Source organism: Panthera tigris, chromosome A2 (assembly GCF_018350195.1).
Source record: "Panthera tigris isolate Pti1 chromosome A2, P.tigris_Pti1_mat1.1, whole genome shotgun sequence".
NCBI classification, from domain to species: domain Eukaryota; kingdom Metazoa; phylum Chordata; class Mammalia; order Carnivora; family Felidae; genus Panthera; species Panthera tigris.
The window spans coordinates 95,054,882-95,072,168 of NC_056661.1; the positions used below are offsets into that span (position 1 = coordinate 95,054,882).

At 38.4% G+C, this 17,287-nt stretch overlaps 1 protein-coding gene across 5 annotated transcripts in view; it reads right to left on the reverse strand.

Annotated features, from left to right (window-relative positions):
- Positions 1 to 17,252, reverse strand: part of PEX1 (peroxisomal biogenesis factor 1) — a 47,062-nt gene extending 29,810 nt beyond the window's left edge. For 2 of the 5 annotated variants that reach the window (XM_042966388.1, XM_042966385.1), the window contains exons 1-10: positions 17,015 to 17,249; positions 12,028 to 12,171; positions 9,140 to 9,223; positions 8,620 to 8,734; positions 7,843 to 8,528; positions 5,839 to 5,958; positions 2,659 to 2,782; positions 2,313 to 2,413; positions 1,339 to 1,421; positions 91 to 223 (exon numbers count right to left, since the gene is read on the reverse strand). In XM_042966388.1, the coding sequence (XP_042822322.1) occupies positions 91 to 223; positions 1,339 to 1,421; positions 2,313 to 2,413; positions 2,659 to 2,782; positions 5,839 to 5,958; positions 7,843 to 8,528; positions 8,620 to 8,734; positions 9,140 to 9,223; positions 12,028 to 12,171; positions 17,015 to 17,143 (1,719 nt within the window). In that variant the 5' untranslated portion in view covers positions 17,144 to 17,249. Of the gene's footprint in view, positions 1 to 90; positions 224 to 1,338; positions 1,422 to 2,312; positions 2,414 to 2,658; positions 2,783 to 5,838; positions 5,959 to 7,842; positions 8,529 to 8,619; positions 8,735 to 9,139; positions 9,224 to 12,027; positions 12,172 to 17,014 lie in introns of all 5 variants that reach the window. The other 3 variants (XM_007076710.3, XM_042966391.1, XM_042966398.1) reach the window with 2 other exon arrangements.
- Between the last annotated feature and the right edge of the window lie 35 nt (positions 17,253 to 17,287).

Below are 17,287 nucleotides of genomic sequence, written 5' to 3' on the forward strand. Positions count from 1 at the left end.
GTATTAACAACTCTATATAACAGATGATCAAAACTCAAAGAAAAAAATAAAATTAGTTATTAGTGAAATGGGCACATTTTAACTACGTACCTTTCCTCCTGTGAATAAAAGGGCTCCATTCCTAAGTCCTGCTACAAGGGACATCAGCTGCCGAGACAAAGGGCGCCCCAGGAGGCTGTGAGTGATGTGTTCCATGGAAGACACACCTAAAGAATTCACTCCTCTGCAAAATATATACATTATTGCATGATAAAACGCTGAAGCAGGATAAAATCCAGCTGTAAAAAATTCTGAAACTTTCCTTTCCAGGCTAATTAATGATTTTTAAAAGAGTAAAATGTTAGAAAGTTTCCCTTAGTTGACAGCGTATTGAATTAATGCCAAATCTGAGTCACAACTTTTAAAATTAGTTTTATTACTTTCAAACATGTACAGTAACTAAAAGTTTTGTCTTAACAGGACATCTCAAGGAATTTGTCTTAACAGACACAAACAACAAATCATAAATGAGAGCATTTGAAGTGTTAAAAGAATTGAAGACTTATTTCCTCTTAAATTAAGCTTTGAAATCCGGTTTCAATTTGTAGATTATACAAGCATGAACTTCAACCTACTTCCTGACTCTACCACTTTATTTCTGATAATATAAATTCTGAAAATCAGAATCTGAACTGAAGAGATTTTACTTTCTACATGAGCATTATGCTATAAACATTGTTACTTTATGGTTTAGTCCTTCTATTAAAACATTTACAGATTATACTATTATAGGAAATCAAATCACTGCTACTATAACCACTAAAGGTTTCTGTGAGGAATTCTGAGATATAATGTTTATACGAGAGTCTCATATTTCCTAAGAGATAAGTTAACAGGAGGTTCTTTTCAGACTTGTCTTAAAAGCTAAGGAAAACACAAATAATCCCAATTAGTACATTAATAAAATAGCTGAAGGAATAACTTAATTTGAAATATTTTTAAACATTCAAATAATGTTTTTAGATTAACTTTTAAAGTAAATGTATTAACTCTTAAGAATTATTGTTTTATTCGAGCACGTATGATCTAGGTCATAACCAGTTGTTTCCTTCTCACAAATCAAATCTTGAAGTAAAATTTCTAATAAGCTTCAGACTTTTATGTAGTTACCTAAGAAGACAAGGCAAATTACTAAGCTAGGTGTGAAAACAGAAACAATCCTTGAAAAAATATCTACTAATGCATTACTGAGATTATTCAATGACATTAACATCTACTTTAATATTTACATATAAAAACCCTGCCAGAGATAATGTCAAACATGTCTGTAAACATATTAGTTTGGCCGTAACTTCTTACCCCAAGCAGTTCAGCTTTAAAAAAGGAAGAATAAAGTCAATTTCCTCACTGTTTTCTTCTTTTACCATAGGATCTAGAAGGACCTACAGTAGCAAGGAAAAATCAATTTTACATTTCAAAGTTATATCTGTGGCCTGTTTTTCTTGGGTCCTAGGAAATTGATTACTGATTTTGTTACACCACCAAGAAAAGATATATTGTGCATGCAAGATCATTATTCAAATTAGCCTTGACAATCATAATTTATTCATCCAAGGAACATAATTTACTCATCCAAGCAGTAAAGAATGTCATCTCCTTCATACATTTTGCAGATACATACATCTTTATTTATAATTTTGATCTGTGTCATATTTACTCTCCAAAATTCTACCATTTGTATCTTCTTTGAATGGTATTCCTTCAATTTTATCTCAAAAGTAGAGACAAGGTCTAGTTCCAAACCATTCAAATTCTAAACGACTAGAGCATCTTCAATTCTTTAACAATGGGAATGAATATCCTAGCTAAAACATAATATTCTAAAAAAGACCACTTTTAAAATACTGCTAGAAGAAAAGTGATCTGGTAATATTTGTGAAGAGTTGAGAATTTAAGAAGTGACAAAATAATATGGGTTGTGCAGAACTCCAACTAAAAATAGCAATTTTAAAAATCAAATCCCAAAAGCTAAGTTTTCCTTTGTTTCAATACGAGAATAATTTGAAATCATGATCTATCTGCCAGTTAACACAATCAATTCTATCCTTGAAACTTAATTGTGCATTGATTTTAAATTTAGGATAAATCAATTTGTTTAGATAACTTAAAGAGACTATATAATAAAATATTTTAAATCAAGTTATTCCTTACTCTTATCATTCACGTTTCTAATACACTTCAGGATGCAAAGTCTTACAGGTAAATTCATACTTTATTATTGATCCAATGTGACAAATATTATTTTATTAAAGATTCAATAGTTATGTGATTACTTGTATTGTGATCTTCTGCAGCAGATTGGGACTCAATAAAAAAATGTTTTCTTTTTCTTTTTCCCCAGAATGAACTATATTTAGAGAAAACTCCTCCAACTCTATCAAAAAAAAAAAAAAAAAGAAAAAGAAAAAAACAAGTAATAAATGTGAGTTAGTACTGAAACAGATAATTTAAGATTCAAATTTCTTTAAATTTAAATAAAAGCATTCTTCAATATGTAAAATCTACCATTTACTTATCATTATTATGCTTCCTGTTCACATGTATTAAAGGTTGTAACAACAATGAAAAATTTTTCACTTCTTTAGTAGGAAAAATATCAAAATAACAAAATTTACCCACCATCTTTAATTCTCAGCTTAATATATTCTTCCTCTGATATTATCAAAGGAAGTGTGGTAGTGGTACATTGCTGTAGCCATGAAGAGAACACAGTTTTTACATCTTCTTCACTTACATCTTTAGGCTGCCAGAGAAAAGGAAGAACAGTAATGAATTATCCAAATACCTAAATTTAACGTTAACATCCTTAGTTTAACACCTTACTTTGCTAATAATATGTAAACCTTGATACGGCTGATGGACCTTAAGCAAGCTTCTTAACCTCTCTGAGCCTTGCTCACCTCATGTGAGAACCATAAGATGGTATCCATTGGTAGGAGACTGGGGAAGTAAATCACGGTATACCCATTCTACAACAGTGTGGCAAAAATAAATGTGCTAGTTCAAGGTGCACACCAGTCTGGCATGACCATTTATTATCTGTGTGACTGTGGGCAAATTAATGAAACTGTCTCAACCTCAATTTTATAATCTATTAAATGGAGCAACTAAAAAGAAACAACTTAAACATTAAAAAAAAAAAAAAAGCAAACCTTACCAAACAAAACCAGGAAGGATGTTCATATTTAGAGGCACAGATCTGGGAATTGATATTACAGCACAAGGAATACACTGAAGCTGGAAGAAACATTTACACAAGTGGCAAAGTTTTAACACTCCCTACCTCTAGGACCAGTGACACATATACCATAATTTGGCTCATTGGATGGAAAACCATTCCAACTCCATTCTCCCTTGCTTCCCTCTATTAAAGAGGTGAGAAAGAAAACTCTCCAATTCCCAGAGTGGACCTGTGTGTGCATATGTGTGAACATACATGTGACTCCCTTCTGACCAATAGTGTGCAATCAGCAATTGTTGAGAAGGGCCTCTCTTTCTAATTAAAAGGTATACAAACCTTGCAAGGAGGTTTTTGCTTTGTGTCTTTCCTTCTGCCAAGAACGCATATGTGATGCCTATACGTACAGCAAATCCCTTGCATCTAAGAGGAGGAAAGTTATAGGCTAAGGATGGCAGAAAGACCAAAGGAGCCTAGGTCCCTGATGACATGGTTTAACCACCTATGAGCTCCTCCAAACTTCTCTGTACATAAGAAAAATAAATTCTTTGTATGTTCAAGTCACTTTTCTTTGTTTTTCTGTTAAGCAGATTGTAGTACTGTTATACCCAGTAAGTGTAACGTTAATATGTTAAAAGGTATAAAGAAATTCTGAGAAAAACACTATTAATTTTTAAAGCTTTTAAGTTTTTAAAACCTACATGAAGACAAAAACAGGAATACACAAAAATTCATATAGGAAAGATCATTAATATCTGCCTAGGAAAATAAGCCTCTATTCATCCAGAGTCAAGCTTAGCTCTGCTGATTAAGCTTGGTTTAGAACTTGATCACCACAAAAGCAGGCTAAACTAAGTACAGGCATCGCTTTCCCATTCTTAAAGATCACAGAAACCATCTGTCACTTCTTTGGATTTTATTGGGCAATGGGATTAAAGACTTAAAGGAAGTCTGAAAATGAAAACTATTTAAAACCGGGCGCCTGGCTGGTTCAGTTGGTAGAGCATGAGACTCCTGATCTTGGGGTCATGAGTTCAAGCCCCACATCCACTGTAGAGTTTACTTAAAAAAATATATTTAAAATCAAGACCTGAAGAATCAGAAAGCAACTCACAGTTCCTCTAGAATCAGACATGTTTAGGTCCTAAGAGATATAATCACCCCAGAGACACCTGCCAACATCCTAAAAGTTCCACTAAAATATGCAACTCAGGATTAAAAAAGGAATTCTGCACTAAGAGCCTCATACTGAGACAAAAAAAAAAAAAAAAAGTCAAATGTCTGTACACAAGACATAACTTTTGAAAAATACGAAGATCAATTAGCTAAAAAGTTAAAACTAGAAATCACTGTGTACGGTTCTGCCAATGTGTTAAATGTTCAGTTCCATACTATTGTGGAAATGGCATTTATTCTATTTATTTTTCTCTTCTCCAGTACATAATACAAGCAATCTTATCTGGGGTTTCATCAAAGTTCTGTTAAAATGGCTCTTCCATGCTATAATGACCATCATGATCCTAAAGACCCAAAAGGGCCATTCAAATAATCAGAGAAGGATAAAGTCATGTTTGGAAGTTTCAAAACCTAGAAAACAGTAATTTTCCTGGATTGTAGTGCTCTGAGAACTGGTAAACTAAACTGGTACAGGTGATAATACTCTATTAGCGAGCAGTCTAGCACTCTTTTGGTTGCAATATTAATGCTGTAATATGGGAAAATTTTTAAAAATTACATGAATATAGCAAAAATACCTATCTTCTAAAAGCCAAATTATCAGGGCACCTGGCTGGCTCAGTCAATAAAGCATGTGACTCTTGATCTTGGGGACATGATTTCAAGCCCCATGTTGGGTGTAAAGCTTACTTAATAAAAAAAAAAAAAAAAGCTAAATTATCATATTTGCATTGGCACCATATACATAATATGTGTGTTGCTTACTAAAGACTTCTTAGTTTCTCAAAAAATTAAACACAGAATTACCATAAAATCCATCAACTCAATTCCTAGGTATACACCCAAAAGAACTGAGAGCAGAGACTCAAACAGGTTCTATAGCAGCATTATTCACAAGAGCCAAAAAGGTAGAAACAATCCAAGGGTCCATCAACAAATGAATGGGTAAACAAAATGTGGTATATACATACAATGGAATATTATTTACCCATGAATAGGAATGAAGTTCTAATACATTCTATAACATGGGTGAACCTTGAAAACATGCTAAGTGAAATAAGCCAGACACAAAGGGCAAATACCGTACGATTCCACTTATATGAAATATCTAGAATAACCAAATTCACAGAGACAGAATGTACATAGGGTTACCAGGAGCTGGGGGAGGACAGGATAGGGAGTTATTGCTTACTGGGCATAGAGTTTCTGTTTGGGGAGATGGAAAAGTTTTGGAAATAGATGTGGCAATGATTGCACATTATGAATGTAATTAATGCTGAACTGTACACTTAAAAATGGTTAAAACAGCATTTTGTTATATATATTTTACCACAAAAAAGACTTCTTCGCCCTTCTAGCAAAAAGAAATACAACATTCTTATTATTTAGCCAAAGCATCTCACAAGATGTGTAAAACAACTGACAAAACATAAATTTGAACTCACTAAGTTTTCTCTAGGTTGTAATTTTAGAGATCTTGGAATTTTAGGGGTAATTTCCACTGGAGTTATTCTGACTACTGCATGCATTTCTATATTTAGTCTCTTTCTCAGGTCATCTGGAATCTGAAATATAAAAATAAATAAAAATATAAATATGTCTAAAACTTGATTTAAAAATATTCCACAGTGTAAATATTGGTATTAACTTTCATAAACTCGGGTAAATTAATGGGTAAGTAAATTTGCGTTATCATGATTCAGAGAGTAACCAGATGGATGTTCAGGTACTGTTGTATCACAAACATTTTAGTTTTTTCCCTTCATTTCTTTCTTCTCACACCCTCCTCAGAATGCAATCCATCAGCTGTGCTCTCTTGAGTCAAGCCTGTGTGAGTACAGGATGGCACCTGCTGCTGTACCACCACTGTTCAGTGCCCACGGCTGCCAACCTTTAAAGTGGAGTGGGAAGTGTGGACTCCTTGCTGCTATCTTATATGGTCTCCAGGCCTTTACCTGGCACTTCTTCACCCCGTACTCACCACATATTCATAAGGAAAAAAAAAAAAAAGTATTCCCACCACGTGGCAGAACCATTCACAGACGGAAAGTCCTAACAAGTTCAGTGTTAGACATTTTTATTTTGAAGATGTAGCAGGATCTCTTAAACTGGGAGTTTAGAGCTAACAGAAAATAATGAGCTGATGGTCTAGAATTTTAGAAAATGATATAAGCCAAAGATATTAAAACTTTGTAAGTTGCCAGCACAGAGGTCGTATGTGAAACTGGCAGTAAAAGAAATCTACAAAGATGACCCCTTTCCTTTCCCATTTTTCTTCCCTAACAATTTCCTCCCTTTATCACCATGAAGTCTCACTCTACAATGCTCAAATTAAGTTCAAGTAAGAGGGGGCTAGTGACTCATTTCACATAAATGAAGCATTACTACCTGAGGCCGGGATGAGAAGATGAAACAACAGCTGCTCTCCTTTCTCCCCCAACCCCCCCACCCCCCACCACCTCCCCGCCAGGCCCACAGTTAAAGAGCTGACCTCATCAGGGTAAGCAGCTTCTGGACACGTTCCCATCCTGGTGCCAGCTCACACCATAGGTATCTCCCTACCTGGGCATTTCCCCCAACATATAACAAGTCCCTCCTCTGCTTTCAGGAACTGGGGAACAAACCTTTGGCAGGTATTAAAAACGTAAGGCTTCATGGGGCATCTGGGTGGCTCAGTCGGTTAAGTGTCCGACTCTTGATTTTGGCTCAGGTCATGATCTCAGGGTTCGTGAGTTCGAGCCCTATGAAGGGTTCCATGCTGAGAGTGTGGTTCTCCCTCCCCCTTTTTCTCTCTCTGCTCTTCCACTGCTCATGCATGCACGTGCCCTCTCTCAAAATAAATACACTTTAATTATTATTATTTTTTTAATGTTTTTATTTATTTTTTGAGACAGAGAGACAAAGCATGAGCAGGGGAGGGTCAGAGAAAGAGGGAGACACAGAATCCGAAACAGGCTCCAGGCTCTGAGCTGTCAGCACAGAGCCCGACGCGGGGCTCGAACTCACGAACCGCGAGATCATGACCTGAGCCGAAGTCGGAAGCTTAACCGACTGAGCCACCCAGGCGCCCCCTCAAAATAAATACACTTTAACAAAAAATTGTGAGGCTTTGTAGGGCACCCCATGCTAAGCATGAACTCTAGAGTTGGCACACCTGGGCGTAAATCCTAGTTTTATTTATTGTGTAACCTAAGGCAAGTAATTTTTACCTCTCTGGGCCTATAACTATCTAAGCTTATAGCTGTCCAAGTTTACTTAACCAGAATATACACAATTTTCACCCAAACAAGGACTTTACCATATAATCAGAAATGTGCCCCTGCAGGGACTTTAGACACCACTTCTTATACTGATTTTCAAATTGTATATAAAATATTATTCTAACTCATAGTTTGGAGAATTTCAAGCAACATGAAATTGCTTTCTCTCATAATAAAATTTATACTAACCCAGACTTTCCCAAGATGAAGCGCTTCTATGTCTTTGGTGTACTTTATGGCATTCTTCAATTCCTCAAGTCCATTCCAGACAACCTTTAGCACACAGGACTTAGCAGCTTCTTGACTATGGTCTGAGCTGATTTGTTTTTGATCTATTGGTTCTGATATCTGCTTCCCTTTTTCAGGTGACAGGACATTTTGTTTTGTTTTACTTTGCTGTTGCTTTGGAGAAAGTAGCTTAATTAGCTTTCCATAGGTCACAGTAAAGCTGGGCTCCACATCAAAATATTCCTGGTCCCATGGAAATACATGAACGGCATAGTGTTTGCGAAACTCAGAAGTTGCTGTGGCATTACACATACTGGGAGGCTGCGATTTGCACACTCTAAAAATATTGTCTAGAGGAACGACTTTGGACTGCATATTTTTGAATGCATTCATTTCAGTTAAACCCCAAGACAGCTCTTGTTTCTTCTCAGACCCAAAAGAAAAAATGCTTCCTATCAAAGTCCATAAGCTTGGCATGGATGGTGAGTCAACTGTAACTTCTGTTTTATTAGACCTATTGTGAAATTTCCCATGTGCATTATCTGCTTTTGAAACTGTCTTCTCTTTGGCCTGGCGGGTCTTTGGCTGAATAAGGAGTGTGGTATCAGCTTCCAGCCTTCCATAAGCAGCAGCTGGAATCAGTGCAACTGTGTGGAAAATAAAGCTCATTAGTACGTGTTCACCTCTGCTATGGATGCATTACCATGGAGTACAGTGGAAAAATATAATAACACCTACCAATTTGGATGAATATGTAAGTTTGTTGATCAACCCAAACAGGAAAAATGGCTTTCGGAAAAACTATTCGAATTTGATCTAGCAGATGCTGTTCAAGGGAAGCAGCATGCAGTTCCTACAACCAACAAACAAAAAAATCAATTCACTTCATGTTTAGTCCATTCTGTGTCTGGTAAGGAAATCACAAGTTCTTATAACTCGAACCAGCTCAGAATATATAATGAAGCTCAGAAAAGAGAAATCTAGAGACACTGATATTCTGGCTTCCAGTTATGGAAGGAGTAAGTCACAGGGCTAAAAGGTACAGCACAGGAAATACAGTCAGTGGTATCATCACAGTGTTGTATGGGGACAGATGGCAGCTACACTTGTGAGCACAGCGTAATGTACAGAGATGTTGAATCACTATGTTGTATGCCTGAAACTACTGTGTACATCAACTATACTTCAATACAAACAAACAACTATTTTGAAGCAGTTTAACCTTAAACCAGGATAATTCTCATTGTGTTTTCTTTACCAGTATCTCCCAATCATCTGCTGATAGGGGTTCCACCTCCACTTGCTGACAAGACACCACATGGGAGCACAGCTTGAGAAACACCTGGAATAAATCAAAAATGTAAAACTACTTTTAAAATATTTTTTGTAAAAAAAATTTTTTTTGCATCCCTAGAAAAGAAGAAGTTCTCTCTTTAGGTAAATAATAAAGTGTGAGTGAGTGAATGAACGAGTGTGCGTGCCTGTGTGAGTGTGTGCCTGCCTGCACTTGGTGGACCTTCATTTGACAAATATTTATTAAGTACCTATTCTTAGCTAGGCCTTCATATACTCCAACATTTTAGGAAAAATTGTTTCACAACTAATTATAGAAAAAAAGAAAATACACCCTAGCACAACAGATTTAAAAAAAAAACAAACAAAATAAAGATAACCATTAACAAAAGAAATGTAATTTAAAAATGCAAGAAGGGGTGCCTAGGTGGCTCAGTTGGTTAAGCATCCGATTTCGGCTCAGGTCATGATCTCACAGTTCTTGAGTTTGAGCCCTGCGTCAGGCTCTGTGCTGATGGCATGGAGCCTGCTTGGGATTCTCTCTCTCTCCCTCTCTCTTGGCCCCTCCCCTGCCCATGCTCTCTCTCTCTCTCAAAATAAATAAATAAACTTAAAAGAAAATAGAAGAGGAAACAATGTCATCAAGTCATGGCTTAATCTAGCATATACACACTCTATTATTTCTAGAAGTTTTAAGACTTTTAGTTTTATAACTAACCTGCATGGTACTTCTAGAAAGTCTAGAAGAGTAAAAAAAAAAAAAAAAAAAAATGCTCAGAGATCAGAGAAAATTATTTAGAAGTATAAACATTCACAGCTAAAAGTAAAGTAAAACAAATATACCCTCATTCCAGTCTACAGATACATATGAAATGCCAATGTGTCTTTTGGGGTGCTTGGCTGGCTCAGTCAGAGCTTGCAACTCTTGATCTCAGGGTTGTGAGATGGAGAAATAAATAAATAAAACTTAAAAAAAAAATAAAAAGATGGGGCACCTGGGTTGCTCGGTCAGTAAGTGTCCAACTCTTGATTTCAGCTCAGGTCATGATCTCACCATGGTCATGAGCCCTACATCAGTTCATGAGCCCTGCACTGGGCTCCATGCTGACAGTGTGGAGCCTGCTTGGGATTCTCTCTCTCTCTACCCCTCCCTGCACTCACTCTCTCTCCCTCTCTCACTCAAAATAAAAGAAAAAAAATTTAAAAGAAAGAAAGAAAGAAATGTTAGTGTTTCAAGAAGCTGCAATCTACCACCTAACTTTCTTTTCCCTTTCTTTAGGCATTTCTGAGGATTGAGGAGTAAAATCCAAAGCCACCAAATGTTACATGCTTCAGTTAACCAGCCCTTCCTTTGTTGCTTCTGCGGATTGGAGCAGAATTCCCCCCAAGTGCCTCACCCTCAGTGGATTTCCCGTTAGTATTTCCCCATACACCCTATTTGAAAGGGGCGATTCCAGGGAAGCACAGAGCAGCTCCCACCCACCAAGAAGCTAGAGTCCTGGGCGAGCCAGTTCACCTTGTTCCTATTCTTTGGGAGACAGTGACTTAGTGGTATTGCTACAATAAAGAAGATCTGCAGAAAATCAGGTAAAAGTTCACTCTGAAGCAAACAGGCATTAGAAACCAACAGGCCTGTTCAGAGGCAGATGAAGACATCAAGATCAGGAACAAGAAGCTGGTGTTTCTCTCTGGAAAGTACCACATATTCTAAGAGAGCAGAACTTTAACTTGCTGTGTAATCCTGGGCAAAATGTTCTGTCTCCCTAGGTTTGTAGAGCAAGGAACCAAAATTAGTGAGTCTAAGTCACTCTGGTGCTAAAGTTTTAAGATTCTAACAAAGACTTAGGGTAAGCGAAGGACTAATACTAGGACTATGGATTTCTCATTAGTGGCCTTTTCTCATTATCAAAAGCAAGCATGAACAAAATTAGTCTATGTTCAAACCAAGATAAAGGGATGTAACATTCTCATATACTGTTATGGGAAGCTGGTAATAGAATGCAGTTTAGCCCATCTGTCAGAATTTTCAATGTGTAGCCCCCTGGACTCTGTAAGTCAATCTGTAATGTTTCATTCTATACGGATTCAGAGATGTTCAATGCATACTGTAGTATGTGGAAAGGTACCTCTGATATACTTTGTGGGGAGAACTGCAGAAAATGTGTGTGATTAAAAAAAAAGAAAATGTGTATTCTTCCTTCCCTTTCCTTTCCTTCCTCCCATTCTTTAAATCCTAAAGGTGTACTAAGATCCCAACATACAGTACACATTCATTCTGAGGCTGGGGTTAGAGAAATCCATTTTTTTTACTTTCAATTGTAAAATATTTGCAATGAATGTGTATTATTTCCATAGTTTAAAGTATTTAGAAGGACATAAATTGGTGAATACAATAAAATGAAAAACTAGACGTAAGTCCTTAAGCTTTGAGGTTTACAATTAAATTCATAGGCAAGACAAAAATAGAAAAATAACAACTTTTTTGTTGGATAGATTTTTTAAAAATCAAGTATGATTCTGGAAGGTTAGAAGATTTGCTGGAAGCAAATGAAGTCTAGTAATAGTAAGTAAAATTCAATAATTCATAAAGTAAAAATAATTGCACACAAACAAAATCAGGGAACCTGCAAAGTGAGTGAAATAGATAGAACACAAAATCAACTAGGGAGCAGAATACAAGATAAAGATTTAACAACAGAGTTTACAGTCAACTTGCATATCCTAGACTGGTTATAGCAGCACACAAGTTAGGTGTCATCTCACCTCCTTAAAAAATTAATTTGAATGTTTACTTTCCATTGTTATATTATGTGACATCAGGAAAAAGTTATAGTCATCACATTTTGTACTCACCTGGTCCCCATTTGAGAGTCCAAGTTTCTGACCAAGTTGTCTGTTAATTTCAGCCACACTGTCACCTTGATCACTAAAATGCCTGCCTTCTACCCAGCTCAAGAATGCAGGCTGATGACCCCAGGCCACTTCTATAGCTTGATTCTATTTATTAAAGAAGAAAGGAGGTGTATGAGAGTTTTTGTGTGCTTTTCTGTATTCACATTAAAGATAAACTATTATTGCAATCCACACATACAAAAAGAGTTCTATAGATAGGCGATAGGTCTTGGTTGTGCACATTAGAGCATTTAAAAAACTATAATCATTTCTAATACCCAAAACTGGTGATGCTGTGGGTGAAACCAATACTCTTACATTCTTATGATGGCAATACAAATTGATTCAACCATTCCAGAATTCAAAATGGCAACAGGTAGCCAATGAATTTATATAAACTTTGAGCTAGATGTATATATTTGAATATTTATTCTGAATTAATGATTGACTGAAGAAAACCACACCAAAACATATCTCTGCAGTATTTTCTGTAACACTAAAAACTTAGAACTGTCTCAAATATCTATTAATAGGAATATCATTAAATAAGTTACAAATTTACCATTTTGGTAAAGCATGAGTCAGTAAGTAGAAATATATCATGATCATTAAAAATATAACTGGGGCGCCTAGGTGGCTCAGTCAGTTAAGCGTCCGACTTCGGCTCAGGTCATGATCTCAGTTTGTGGGTTCGAGCCCCATGTTGGGCTCTGTGCTGACAGCTCAGAGCCTGGAGCCTGCTTTGGATTCTGTGTCTCCCTCTCTCTCTGCCCCTTCCCAGCTTGCACTCTGACTCTCTCTCTCTCTCAAAAATAAATAAACACTAAAAAATTTTTTTAATGTAACAGTATGTTTATTAAAGGGGAATAAATGCACATGGTAAAACCACAAAAATTACAAAAGCATAAAACATGAAGGCAGGTTCCTGTTCCCAGAGGTAATTACTATTAGCAGCTTCTTATGTACACTTCCAGAAATTTTATATTATGCAGCTTCTTAAATAACTTTAAGCTTTAGAACTAAGAAATTGTATGTGCAAGTAATTAAATCAAAATATAACATGTATTTTCAGGGCGCCTGGCTGGCTCGGTAGGTGCAGCATGCGACTCTTGATCTCGGGATTCTAGGTTTGAGTCCCATGTTGGGTACAGAGATTACTTAAAAATAAAAATATTTATTTAAAAAAATGTGTTCTCAGGGTGCCTGGGTGGCTCAGTTAGTTGAGTGTCTGACTTCAGCTCAGGTCATGATCTCATGGTTCGTGGGTTCGAGTCCCTCATCAGACTCTATGCTGACAGCTCAGAGCTTGGAGCCTGTTTCAGATTCTGTGTCTCCCTCTCTCTCTGCCCCTCCCCCACTCCTGTTCTGTCTCTCTCTCTCTCAAAAATAAACACTTAAAAAAATTAAAAGGACTTCATTGATAACCATGAAAACTTACCACTTCATGACATTTTAGTATTATTAAAGTCATTTATTAATATTAAAATTAAGTCATTGATGCACTGAATAGTTAAATATTAAATTCATTCATTTCCATCAAATCTTACTACCTCAAAACTGGTTATAGGCTGCTTATTGTGCTTCTTTCTTTTTTTTAAATATTTCATTTTTGAGAGAGGGCACGGGCGGGGTAGGGGGAGAGAGGGCAGAGGATCCACAGTGGGCTCTGTGCTGACAGCAGCGAGCCCCATGTAGGTCTTGAACTCACAAGATCATGAGCTGAGTCGAATCTGACACTCAATTGACTGAGCCACCCAGGCACCCCTACTGTGTTTCTTTAAATAGGAAAAATTTCAAAGGATTTTGAGGCAATATAATGTACTTCCAACTAACCATGTTATTAAAACTTTTTATACAAGAAAGTCATCGTGTATCTCTTAATTGTATAATTTTTCTCACAATTCACAGGATAATCTAACTGTTCTTGCTGATGCTAAGCACAGTGTAATAAAGTATACAGAGCACTGGACTGGAGTCAAATTCCAGATTATTATGTCAGCTGTAAGTATGTTAGCTGAGGTTACAGGGTGAAGATGACCAACTCCCTGGGTGTTTTCCACAGTTTCATCAGTCAGCGGCATATAATCCAGATCAACTCTTATTTCATAAGAAGAAAATTTTATTTTTTTAAATGGGGCAGGTTTTAAATTTATTTATTTTTAAGTAATCTCTACACCTAATGTGGGGCTCAAACTCACAAGCTCGCGATCAAGAGTCGCATACTCCACCGACCAAGTCAGCCAGGCACCCCTACAGAAGAAACGTTTAAAACTAGAGATGTTAAATAAGGAGATACAAAATATGGCCTGAAATATCAAAAATGAGAATTCTACCAACTCACTGGAAAAGGGAAAAACTGACTTTATTAAACAGGAAAAATACTTCAATTATTCCTTTGGTCAATGTGTAATAACCAGCTCCATAATCATAATACACGTTCAGCTGGATTTTGCAAACTAATATTGCGAGTCCATTTTCACGTAAAACATTTTCCACCTGAACTGCAGAACCACTGGGCACTCAGGTAAAGAGAAGAAACCCACAGACTCGAAAGAGAGGAGCTCCTCTCCCAGGAATTCAATCAATAAATATCTGCTTTTGCCATTACCTGTGGTATTGGTATAATCTGGAGGGAACTTTCAGGTGAAATCACAGGTAGTCATGCCTTAGGACTGGCCAGATTTGAGGCCTAGGTTATCTTTTGCTAACACAAAAGAAATGACAAGTCTGTACCTGGCCATTTCCGGATGGCCATTTAGGTTTATTTGTTTGAATTCAGTGTGGACGTGAATCCTTTCCCCCATTTCAGCCGTCACAGCAAGCACTGAGCCTAGCATACAGACAAAATAACTCAGGTAAAGCAATGGTTCTCATCGCAAGGGTGATTTTGTTTCCCAGGAGACATCCGGCAATGTCTGGAGACATTTTTAGCTGTCACTACTGAAGGGGAGAGATGCTACTGGTATGTAGGGCCTAGAGAGCAAAGTTCCTATAAACATCTTACCATACCCAGCACAATCCCCCATAAGAAAAAATTATCCAGCCTAAAGAGCCAAGATTAAAAAATCCTGAGTTAAAGCATCTACTGGGTACCCAGTCCTGAAATAAGGACTTGGATAAACAAAACAATACTTGAAACAGAGCATGACAAGGGAGATGTGTCACATAAACAGAGCAGTGAAGTTTTGAAAAGGAGACACAAGTGAGCAACAGAGAATCTGAAAGCTAGGCAGAGGAGGTAAGATTGATTATGCTCAGTTTTTAAAGTCATGGAAGGAGGGAAAACATTTTGGGAAGAAAGAAAAGCACAAATACACAAGTGGAAAGGAGCAGGGTTATGGAAGAAACAGTGCTGCACAATGAGTGAGAGACAAGAGGACAAATTAACAGTGTGGAAATACCAGCCTAGGAGTGCGAGTGAGTACAGAAATAGCCTAGATACCCAACGTCCCTTTCACCATCAACAACCTAGGAATCTGTAACAGTGGGTCTCAATTCTTGTACATCCAAATAGCCCAAAGTTACTTTTTAAATTACAGATGCCTGAAGTTCACTCCCCAAGATTCTGATTCAGTAGGCCTGAGGAAGGAACAGAACATTCGTATTTTTAAAAGCTCAAGGTAAGTCTGACACAGGCCAGAAGGCCATTGTTCTGGCCCTCTTCTCATTTCAACATTATAGATATTATGTACTCCATGCTTCAACCCAAATAAAATAATTCAACCCATTAACTCCCAACTCATGACTTTATGCTTTAATAATTACCCATGCCCTCTAGCCCAGTAATTCTAGGGGGAAAATTATCTAGAAAAAACTACAGAGAAGTAAAGTGAAAAAGTAGGATACTTAAAATTATTGTAAACTATTGGGGCGCCTGGGTGGCTCAGTCGGTTAAGCGTCCGACTTCAGCTCAGGTCATGATCTCGCGGTCCGTGAGTTCAAGCCCTGCATGGGGCTCTGTGCTGACCGCTCAGAGCCTGGAGCCTGTTTCGGATTCTGTGTCTCCCTCTCTCTCTGATCCTCCCCCGTTCATGCTCTGTCTCTCTCTCTGTGTCTCAAGAATAAATAAATGTTAAAAATAAAAAATAAAGAAAATTATTGTAAACTATTAAATATTTCCTGCATGACCAGTCAGTGCTGGGTACCATGCATCCACGATTTCTGAGGATTTCAAATATCCTATCCTTCTGCCCGCGTAAGCACACTCACACTTGTAGACTATGTGCCTCTATTTCTACTTATGAAAATACGGATGCTGTCTCTGCCAGTGCTTAGAAGGGCAACTGACGACAGAGTTTCAAGCAATCCTACCTCTGTACTTCCAAGTATGCATAATTCTACTGCACATTCCTGGTACACCTCGGATGGGTTCCGAGCATCGGCGACACAGGGAAGAACCTTCATTTTCTAACCTACCCTGCTCAGGGAGACGGTGCTTAGTCTCTGTTAACGTGCCCTTCACTTAACAGGGACTCGGCAAACCAAATCTGCCCCTCCCTCTGGAGGCCCGGACGGCAGTCGGGCAGGAACCAGGAAATCACTAGCAGGAAAAACATTTTTTAAGGTAATAAAAATTACCGACTTCCCAGGAGCCTTTCCAAACTGGAGTGAGGAATATTTCCCAAAGCACACGTAGAATACTGGGATGTTTGAAAGCCCACTCTTGGCGAGTGAAAACACCTGGAATAGGATAAGTTTAAGGCCCAGTGCTGCACCAGACATGGTGTGGGCTGCAGAGTGTGCCCCCCGCGGGCCCTGCCCTCGAGGGGCCTTCAGTCTGGCCTCGGAACGGCTCGGCGGAGACGGAAAGGCAGCCCGTTCCACGCCTCCGGGAGAGGCCCGAGCCGCCGCCGCGTCCCTGAAAGACCTTGACTCGGTCCGCCCCCAGGCTGCCGACCAGGTGCCCCGAGTCCGGGCTGGGAGCCCACGTCCAGGGCCGGCGCCTTACCTGCAGCAAGTGAAGCTGGGCCACGAGACGCCGCGGCAAGTGGAGGAAGCAGTCTCGAGCGTTGGTGAAGACCAGAGTCACCGCTACCCCACCACCCTCCGCACCCGCCAGGCGATCGCCACCCCACATCGCCGGCAAGCACAAATTCCCCCGAACGTACGCTCCAGCGGACTCGGGCCACTGGGCCTGCCTAGGGTGTCAGAACCGGAGAAGATCGATCGACCCCGCCCCCTGAGGCCACGCCCCTCTCGCCTCGCCCCCGTACCGGGCGGG